Source organism: Carlito syrichta, unplaced genomic scaffold (genome assembly GCF_000164805.1).
Source record: "Carlito syrichta isolate Samal-C Ts95f unplaced genomic scaffold, Tarsius_syrichta-2.0.1 Scaffold314595, whole genome shotgun sequence".
Classification (NCBI taxonomy): domain Eukaryota; kingdom Metazoa; phylum Chordata; class Mammalia; order Primates; family Tarsiidae; genus Carlito; species Carlito syrichta.
Genome location: NW_007258691.1, coordinates 1424477 through 1435460, shown reverse-complemented (window position 1 = coordinate 1435460; position 10984 = coordinate 1424477). Strand labels below are relative to the sequence as shown.

Sequence of the window (10984 nt, the reverse complement as noted above, 5' to 3'; positions counted from 1 at the left end):
AAAAGGATTTGAATTGCTTTGAAAAACTAAGAGACATGGCTGGTTAGTCCAAAGAAGATGAAACTCTAATGAGAGGTACAAATTGGTTCGGTTATGGAGAAAAAGTAATTGAATTGAAAGAATATGGAGATTGATGGTGGATTGGACCTATATAACTTGCAGAAACTAAGTAAGAGTTTTTAATGAAATACTAACTTGAAATCTCATTAGGAAAAAGAGTGTTCTCAATGTTTATGAAGTTATTTATTAACCACAAGCTGTGAAAGTCTCAGACAACACTGTCACTAGAGACTTGTAGTGAAGGAATTCCAATAGAATCCTATGTGTTTTGTGCTCAGATTAAAGAAGATAGAGAAATTGCCCTCAGATGAATTAAGTGATCAACGTTTTTGTTTATATTGCTTAATATTTACAAATGTGTTAATTGTAAGACAGATGGGAAAAACATCAGTGATCATAATTTAGACAACATGAAACAGTTGATGTTTGGTAAGCATTGCTTATATGACCAAATGTAGATCTAGAATGTTACATTAGTGCATCAAGGAATGTCTCATGACTTCTAGATTTTTCTTAGGTATAAATACCATTTCCTTAAGGCATTTTATACATTTATTGCATAAAAAGAAAAACTAACTTTTTTTGCATATACAAATTTTATATATACAGATTGAGTATTTCTTCCCTGCAATGCTTGGTACTATAGGTGTTTCAGATTTCACTTTTTTGGATTTCGGAATATTTGTGTTATACTTACTGTCTGATCATCCCTAATCCAGACATCTAAGATGTGTATTTTCTTTGAGCATCATTTTGGTGCTCAAGAAGTTTCAGATTTTGGGTTTCCAGGTTAGGGATGCTCAATCTGTACATAGAAGGAGGCTTATTTAGACAGACTTCTAAGAATCATACACCACTTATATGTATATTTTTAAAGTGAAAATAAATTAGTTTGCTATTTCTAAAGCATCTTTATGTTCAACCGGACTCTCCTGAATCATTTTTTGACTTGAGTTGTCTAGGCCCTATCTTTCCATACATCTTCTAGAATGTCAGGTATTTTGATGATTCAACATTTCTTGAGTGTGCTCAGCTACTTCTGGAATTGTTTTTTTCCAGGCCACGGACAATCATTCTCTAAATTTTGATACTAGCACTTCCTTCATCTTACCAGAAGATGTCAATGGGAGTTTTTCAGATAATCACTAGAATTCAGTACTTCAAGTGTGTCTAAATGTTTCGCTGACTGAAATGTTAAGATTTTGCCCCTGTGCATTCATAACACTAGGAGTAATAAGCTGCTATACTTTTCTAGGGCTCTTACTCAGCTGTTCATAGAATGCCTAGATAAATGCTGTACTTGGTGAGTTACATAAAAAATCTACGATGTCTATTCCAGATGACTTAGCTGAGTCACCTCTGTTTCCCTGGAGCCTTGGGACATCTTTCTGCTCTAAGAGAAATTCCCTGAGAGACTCTGAGAATCCCTTTCCCTTAAGGAAAAGTTTTTGTCAAACTGTATATTACTCAAAATGAGCAGCTATGACCATGATAATGATAGCTGTGTCATTGGGCTAGTGGAAATTTTAACAGATAATGTAATTTCAGAGCTGTTTGACTTTTTTCACTTGGCATGTTTGAGATTGATTCATGTGTGTTTGGGGTATTTTTCAGCCAGAGAAGACTCCATACCATCTAGAGTCATGGGGAGTTTAAAGAGCTGTTTAGGTTAGAGAGTAGGCCAGCAGCTTATAGGACTTGGAAAATATTTTGGGACTTATTGAATATTATTCTGAGAGGAATTCTCTGTAGAATTTAGGCAGAGGGAAGGTTTGAATCCTATTTTTTTTTTTTTTTTTTACTTTTAAGCACACTGGCATGTTAACCAGGTGATCAAACTTAATATCACCAATAATGGAACAAAGTGGTATTGTGTCCTTACCATTGTACCACATCAGGAGGAGGCATGATATCACCAGTGTGAAGTTGTTGTCAAATGTTTATCTAGAATCTGATCATGACACAACAAAGAGATCCGGTGTGGGACATTCTACGGAAAGCTGTTCTGATCATTTTTTAAAAAGTCATTGCCTATGCCGGGCTCGGTGGCTCAACCTGTAATCCCAGCACTTTGGGAGGCCTAGGTGAGTGGATTGCCTGAGCCCGCGGGTTCGAGACCAGCCCAGGTACCTTAGCGAGACCTCACCTCTACAATAAAAGTAAAAAAATCAGCCAGGCCTGGTAGTTGCGCGCCTGTAGTTCCGGCTACTTGGAAGGCTGAGGCGGAAGGATCGCCGGAGCCCAGCAGGCTGAAGCTGCGGTGGCCGGGAGCATGCCACTGCCCTCCAGTCTGGGTGACAGAGTGAGACTCTAACTCAAAAAAAAAAAAGATCATTGTCTTAAAAAAATCATGACAAGGTGAGCAGGTGAATAGTTAAAGGAGACAGTATATGGCAATATATGTGCCAAGTGTGTAGTCCTTGATTGGTTCTGGAATTAAAAGCAAAAACCATAAAGACATTGTGACAGTTGGGGAAATTTGTATGTAAATATTCGTCAGTGTGAGATTTCTTGGATGTGATAGTGGTGTTGTAGTTATATAGGAGAATATCCCTGTTTGTAGGAGATGCGTGCCGAAAAGTGTTTTGGAGAATGAAAGGTCTACAGTTTACTTTCTGGAAATATATGTGTAGATGGAAATAAAGAACATGTAGCATAATGTTACTAGTTGTTGAATTTGGATGAAGAGTGGTGTATATTATGCCAAACTTTGAACTTTTCTGTAGGTTAAATTTTTTTAAAATAAAAAAGGATAGAGAGACTGGGCGCGGCGGCTCAGGCCTGTAATCCCAGCACTGGAAGGCCAAAGCAAGAGGATTATTTGAGCCCAGGAGTTGGATATTTTTTTCCTTGCATCTTTATGAACATAATTCACTTTATGATGACGACATCAGGACAGTTGAAGGATGTACACTTTAAGCCTTTAGACTTTTACCTTTTTAATAGATTTTATAAATAGATACAATAGCGTCTTCTGTTTTGTGATGTTGCTTTTTATTTGTCTTTACTTTGATATGACTAACTGTTTTCTTTCGTTAGGGTAGTTTTTCTAATCTGTTGATGCTTTGGATATCTAATTATCTAACTACAACTGTGTGTGAAGTGGAGTAAGTAAATTCCAGATTTTGAGGAAAGGAACTTTGTATTACTGGGGGCCTTTTTCTTTGTTTTGAAGCTATGTGCCAGATAGGTAAATTGATAGTCAAGGGGGAGAGAAGGGAGGCAAGGAGTCAAAATTTTTTGAGTGACCTCTGGTGTCATGTGGCTGAACATTTTAAAACATTGCTAAGAAAACAGTAAAAATTATTTTAAAGTACATTTATTTGAGTAGAGATTTGTTTTGTTTTGTTTTTTTTAGTTGGAATCTTATTCCATTGCCCACGCTGGGGTGTAGTGGCACATTCACGGCCACCCCATTGGGCTCTGGTGATCCTCCTGCCTTCCAAGTAGCCGGAACTACAGTTGTGGGCTACTGCGTCTGGCTAATTTTTGATTTATTGTGGAGTTGAGGTCTTGTCAAGTTTTCTGAACTGGTGTCGAACCCACGGGCTCAGGCAATCCACTCGCCTTAGCTTCCCAAAGTGCTGGGATTATAGAATGAGCCACTGAACCTGGCCAGTTTTTTTTTAGTGCAGTCCTTGCTATGTACAATAGTAAAACAACCATAAAAATAATCATGCGAGCTTGAAACTGCAAAACAATTTTAGTAATCAGTGGGAAAATTCTGATTGTTTTGTGACCTTTAAAAAGCTTTTGTTAAAACATTAAAAACTCCTGTCAATTATAAAAGTATAGGGAAATAAAAAAATAGTATAACTACTATTTAGTGTGGTAAAATTGAAAACATTAGTAACATTGCAAATTAAAGCATTTTATTTCTTGTAAAAAAAAATTACCAGGAATATTTAAACATCACTTCCCTTTGTATCTTTTCTATGCCTTGGTGACTTTCAACATTTTCTCCTTTGCACTTTTTTTTTTTTTTTTTTTTGAGCTGGAGTTTCACTCTGTTGCCCAGGCTGGAGTGCGTTGGCACACTTACATTAACCACAGCCTCAAGCTCCTGGACTCTAGTGATCCTCCTGTCTCAGCCACCCAAGCAGTTGGGACTTAAGGCGTTCACCACCATTCCCGGCTACCTTTTTTTTTTTGATTTGGAGTCTCACTTCATTGCCCAGACTGGAGTGCAGTGGCAAGCTCCCGGCCACCGCAGCCTCGACCTGCTGGGCTCCGGCGATCCTTCTGCCTCAGCCTTCCAAGTAGCTGGAACTACAGGCGCGCTCTACCACGCCTGGCTAGTTTTGGATTTATTGTAGAGACGAGGTCTCGCCAAGTTGCCCGGGCGGGACTTGAACCCGCAGGCTCAGGCAATCCACTCACCTAGGCCTCCCAAAGTGCTGGGTTTACAGGTTGAGCCACTGAGCCCGACCCCAGCTAACTTTTTTATTTTCGTTTTTTGTAGTGATGAAGTCTCACTATATTTCTCAGGCCGGTCTCGAGCTCTTCGGCTCAAGCAGTCCTGCCGCCTCAGCCTCTCAAAGTGCTGGGATTACAGACATGAGACACTGTGCCTGGCCTCCCTTGTACTTTTCATGTCATGAAATACCTCCTAAAGTTTCTTTAATGTGAAGTGTTTTCCTGGAGTCACTTCCTCTGGGCCATGGCCATTCTTTTCATCAAAACCATTTTTCTCGCTGGTGCTGGTAAGTTCCTGTGGCTGCATATCCAGAGGCTCTCAAACCCTAGCAGTGTCTACACTGCCACAGTCAGCATCTTCTTCTGTAACTCCTTTTGTATTTGAGTTTCACTTCCAGCATTATCGCTTTTCATTTCTTTGCTGCATGTCTATCTTTGTTGACCAGGCCCTTGCTTGGATTATCTGTATTTGTAAAATGCCCTGTGGGTTTATCACTAAGACGGAGGCAACAAACTGCGCTTGTGGCTATTTGTTGTTCAGCGACCAATCCGCAACAGTCTCTGAAAGTGGGGATGCGATTGGTCACTGATCTTGATGTTTATCTGTTATTTACCTGGTGATTTGCGGACTGAAGAACAGGGCAGTGGAGTTTGTGCTTTAACTATCACAGTAATATTTGATAACTGACATTTGAGCCATGTTGTTGGGGACTAGTGTTAATTAACTAAACCTTGGTATAAACCAGGGTAATTGAAATTTGTGCAGTATCGGGACCGTACAGGCAAGAACGCTGCCTGTAATGTAAAATAGGTTATACTCGGATTTGGTAAAAATTGTAAAAGTGATAATGTGACTGGATCTGAGAAATTTGGTCTCTCAAAAATAGTGTGACTATTCTTTAAAACATTGAGATTAAGGAATTATGGAGAAATCCCTTAAGTTGGGGGGGAAGGGTCAGAGAACACTAAGACTAAAAACAAAGGTTTGAAGGAAAAAGTTTTAGCTTGTTCCTGTGACCTTATTTTTCCACAATGTTGAATGCCCTTATGACCAAAGCCTTCACTACTGTGTCCTGAGTAATTGTTTCTAGCCCATGGTTACATCCCTCTCACAAATCCTCCTCTCCATGTGGCTGTGACACTTGCTTTTTCATTACTGCAGCAGAAAGTGCAGGCCTGCACTTATTTTTTTGCAGATAAATGGAGATGGAGAGGGTTGGAAAAGGTTAATGTGGCTAAAGGACCTGCTTAAGCATTTTATGTGCAAATTTTACAACTGGAGAGGGGGAAACTCCCAAAATATGATTATTATAAACATTTAGAACATATTGAAGAGTATAAAGAAAAACAAATTTAAAGTCACTTCTAGTTTCATTTTTCAGATGAAACTGTTGCATCACTCTTTTAACATTTTGATATATGTCCACCATACTCTTGTTCTTTTTTTTTTTTTTCCTGAGTCAGAGTCTCACTCTGTCACTCAGGCTGGAGTGCAGTGACATTCTCATGGCTGCCTCAGCCTTCCAAGTAGCTAGAACTACAGGTGCGTGCTGCCACATCCAGCTGTTTTTTTGATTTATTGTAAAGATGAGGTCTTGTCAATCCTCTGGCCTCCACTTCCCAAAGTGCTGAATTTACAGGCGTGAGCCACCACACCTGACTCATACTCTTCTTTTTTATACAGGCATACAGACACTTGCACTTTTACATAGACTACATTAAAATGGGGTCATATAGTATATGCTTCCTCTTAGTGGATTTCCAGGTATACGTACATTTTTCAAGCTTTTCCTTCTGTAAAATTCAAAATACACACATAAAAAACCAGGATAGAGACCAAACTAGTCCTGTGAACTTAATGTACCTATCACCAGCTTCAGTGATTCAGTACATGGGCAGTCTTGTTTCTTCCATACCCAACTACCTTTGCATTATTTTGAAACCGATTTCAGGTACATATTTCAGCACACAGTTAACCATTTGACCTTTTGCTGAATTGCTTTCCAGAAAAGTGTTATCAGTGTACACTTGACAGAGATAAGATTTTAAAAACCTATTAAAATCTTAGTGTTGGGGTTAGATACATATATATATATATATATATATATATATATATATATATATATATATAAATTTTCTGATAGAGTGAATTGGCCATGCTTACACTCTAGTACCAAACTTTTAGTTTCCTCCTCAGTCCCTCCTCATAGGAATGCTATGACTATTGATAGGGTGACTATGTAATTTATTGTCCAAACTGGGATTGAAGGAAGGCGCTATTAATAATAATGCCTGGCAACCCCCTCAGGTCCCCTTCCACTGTGGGAGCATTTCTGTCTTCTCAATAAATCTCGCTTTAAAATAATAATAATAATAATAATAATAATAATATAGTAACAACAACAACAATAATAATAATGCCAGTATGGCAGGCATAAACCAGGACTGTGTTTTGGCAGAGCTGGATTGTATGCTCATTCTACTATTGAATCATGTGTGTAAGATGTATACATAAAGTGACCGATCACATAGTCCACAAATGGAAGCTTTTATTCAGTTTAAGTGTTTAATGTATGTCCACATATAAATATTAAAATATTCCCCTTAAAAGGAGGGTGTTTTGAATTGGGAACTCAGAGAGTTCTAAGTTTTTGTTTCTATGTGTTTTTGGAGTTGAAAGTGATTTGCTTTTTTTTTTAAAGTACTGTGGCTCTAATTTTCCCAATTAGGAATGGATGTTTGTATTAACATTTGCAGCTGGAGAAGGCTGGAGGAGACCTGAAGGATGGCCACCACAACTATGAAGCCGTTGTCATTCTGGATGCTGGTGCTCAGTATGGGAAGGTCATAGACCGAAGAGTGAGGGAAATGTTTGTGCAGTCTGAAATCTTCCCCTTGGAAACACCAGCATTTGCCATAAAAGAACAAGGATTTCGGTATGCTTTTCACTCATGTTTTTATGAGGAGATTGAGCTTAGATTTTGGCATGTTTTATTATTCATTTGCTTGGGGACTGAATTTTTCTGTGAAAATAAGGTATGGAATGGTTTTATGAAAAATTTCCCGTGGCTCTGATTTGGAGGGATTAAAGGGAAAGTGTAAGCTTTCAGTTAAAAAGATTACTTTAATTTTAATTGCACAGTTAAAAGAGCTTATCATTTGAATGTTTTACGTTTTATAGGATTTGTGGGTTGGCTTTAGATATAACTATTATGGGCATTTATTCTTCACCCTCTACCGCATTTAATCAAAGGAAAACACAGGAAGTCAGCTAGAGTACCCCAAAGAGATGAAATCTGTGTACAATAAGTCTCTTTTGCTTCCTGTCCCAAAAGACTAATTTCTAAAGTGTGAAGAATAATTTCTTAAATATAATTTAAGGGCTAATTTCAACAGTTTATATTCTTAGAACTAGTCAAAATCAACAGCCAACTTATATGCAGTTTCTTCCTTTAACAACTGTTACTGGTTAACGCCTTGCCTTTTCTTATGGAATTAATTAATTTTTTTTTTTTTGAGTTGGAGTCTCACTCTGTCGCCCAGACTGGAGTGCAGTGGCCGCTCCCGGCCACCGCAGCCTCAACCTGCTGGCCCTCGGCGATCCTTCCGCCTCAGCCTTCCAAGTAGCTGGAACTACAGGCACGCGCTACCATGCCTGGCTAATTTTTGATTTATTGTAGAGATGAGGTCTTGCCAAGTTGCCCAGGCGGGTCTCGAACCTGCGGGCTCAGGCAATCCACTCACCTCAGCCAAGGCGCGGGATTACAGGCTGAGCCACTGAGCCCGGCTGGAATTAATGTTCTTTATTGTGAGTGTTCTCTAGAAGCAAGCAAGTGCAGTTTATGGTTTTATTTGACTCTTAAACCTTAATATTAAACATACTGTTTCTCCCAAAATATAAAGTTTTGTTTTTCTTAAAAAAATATTTTTTTCCTAATGTGAAAATAGTTAAAATAACTTTTAAAGACCTCACATGTGTTCATTGTTCTGTGATTTCATGGTTCTGAAGTAGAGTAAATTGGAATTCAGAAAAGGCAGGTTTAAGTTTAACTATTCTGGTCTTAGGATACAGATGAAAAATGGCCGTTTCTTTTAAGTTGGAATTTTAGGGTAATAAGGGATCCTTGAGTTTATCTAGTTCCGTTGACTTGATTTACCAGCAAAAACTAGTGATACAGGTCTTAGAAAACCATGTGAGAAGTCTGAATGACTCCACCTTCCCCACCCCAGCTGAAACAAACAAAAAAAAAACCTCGACCACTAACCCAGACTACATGTTTTAGAATAGGATAACCAAGCACTTGACAAAAGAAATCTAATTGTATTTCCTGCCTCTTGATCATAAATAGTGTCTAGGTTCAGCTTGTGCCTAGAGCTTTTTTGTAGTAGAGGAATAGGAACTATGGTACTTTTATTACTATGATCCTTTCTGCAGAAACATCTATTTGACCATCATTTTTCTATAATAAATGTTTTGTGACATAAAAGACATCTTAACTCACCTATTTTAAGAACTCTAATCTGCTTGATACATCAAGTTGGTATTTGGGATGATTTATGACTTATTGGGGCTTGCAATTGCAAGATAGTTTCAAAATGGTGGGATAGAAATAGAACACTCAAAGAGTGATTAGCTCCTAAGATTTATAGAGATAAGATTTTTTCATAATTGGTTTAAGTACTACTTGAGTTTTATCCTTGACTAAGTCCATCAATTTAAAAAAAAAAAGTACTAAGACTTTTATAGCCTTAAATTGTTTAGCAGATTAATGAGGGATGCTGGGCAGTTCCATGGTGGTTATCCTTTATAAAACTATAACATAGTCAGGTTCAGTGGCTGAGCCTGTAATCCCGGTGGCTCAGCCTGTAATCCTGCACTTTGGGAGGCGGAGGTGAGTGGATTGCCTGAGCCTGCGGGTTCGAGACCCGCCTGGGCAACTTGGCAGACCTCATCTCTACAATAAATCAAAAATTAGCTGGGTGTGGTAGTGCATGCCTGTAGTTCCAGCTATTTGGAAGGCCGAGGCGGAAGGATCGCTGGAGCCCAGCAGGTCGAGGCTGCGGTGGCTGGGAGTGGCCACTGCACTCCAGTCTGGGCAACAGAGTGAGACTCCAACTCAAAAAAAAAAAACCAAAACTATAACATACTGAGATATTAGAGGTCTTCATTAGGAAGTATGTATTCTAGAATTTTAGCTTCTGTATTTTTAGGAGCTAGGATACAGATCTACGTGTAGGGCTACCCTGCACCCCTTTAGAATTGTTATCCAAAAGATGCCACATTTATCATCTGACTAGGTTGTCTTCTATCTCTCTTTTGCAGGTAATAGGCTAGTAAACATTGTATGCCATATCTTGTGTTACCCATATAAAGTTCAAAGGGTGCTTTTGAGCTCATTGAAATGGTTATGTATTCAAAAAATAACCCTAGCTTGCCAAGTTAGTTTTTATAAATTTGACTTTTGTGATATTATTCTTGATAAGTCTAGCAAGATACTTTGTATATCTTTATGTGCCAGGAGCCATTAATTAAAAGGTAAATTATAATCCAAATTTGTTTGCAAGTAGATTTGGATTGGATCTTAGAATGCATTTTCCTTTGCATGTAGATGCATCACATTTATCTGCACCTTAAAATGTGTCAAGGGTGTAAGTATGCTTTGTTGTATGAGTGAGTGTGTGTAGCAAATGGGAGAGCACATGTGGTCTGGAGGCACAAACCTCTCTGTGATTCTAGAAAGTTGTAGTTATGCAGGAGTGAGGGCCCAGTGTTGCCAGACTTTTTCTTTATTTCTAGAGAAAATCCAGAATTCTAGATTTTTATGTGAAATTATAATATTAAAATGTCTTACATTTTTAGGGTGGCTACTGAGGGCCAACTTAGATGTATCAGTGGTGAGAAGAGAAACATAGATCTCAGTTTGCAGTTCTTTTTTCAGGGGGAGTTGGAGTGCAGTGGCACGCTCATGGCTACCGCAGCCTTGACCTGCTTGCCTCAGGTGGTCCTTTCACTTCAGCCTTCTAAGTAGCTAGAACTACAGACATGCACTACCACGCCTGCTTATTTTTTTTTGATTCGTTGTAGAGACGAGGTCTCACCAAGTTTCCCAGGCTGGTGGTCTCAAGTCCCTGAGTTCAGGCAATCCTCTCGGCTTGACCTCTTAAAGTGCTGGGATTATAGACTTTATCCACTGCGCCCAGCCTGCAGTTCTTTTTAATAGTAGTTTGACTCCCCAGTTAACCCATAATTTAGCTAAATTGCGGTATTGACCTGAATTTTGAGAGCAGGGCATGTGGAAAATACTAATATTGGCTCCCTTTCCTGGGTCTCAGGGCAAATCGTTGAGGCTGTTAGATGCCTTAAACAGGTGAAGTTAACTGGGTGCGTTGGCTCATATCTGTAATCCCAGCACTTTGGGAGGCGGAGGCAGGAGGATTGCCTGAGCCCATGTGTTCGAGACCAGCCTGGGCAACATGGCGCGATCTCGTCTCTGCAATTCGTCAAAAA

General features: G+C 39.0%; 1 protein-coding gene across 1 annotated transcript in view; it reads left to right on the top strand.

The window, feature by feature from the left end:
• The first annotated feature begins 7237 nt into the window (after positions 1-7237).
• Positions 7238-10984, top strand: part of GMPS (guanine monophosphate synthase) — a 44270-nt gene continuing 40523 nt past the window's right edge. Inside the window, exon 1 of the mRNA XM_021719357.1 lies at positions 7238-7412. Within this exon, the coding sequence (XP_021575032.1) occupies positions 7345-7412 (68 nt within the window). The 5' untranslated portion in view covers positions 7238-7344. The remainder of the gene's footprint in view (positions 7413-10984) is intronic.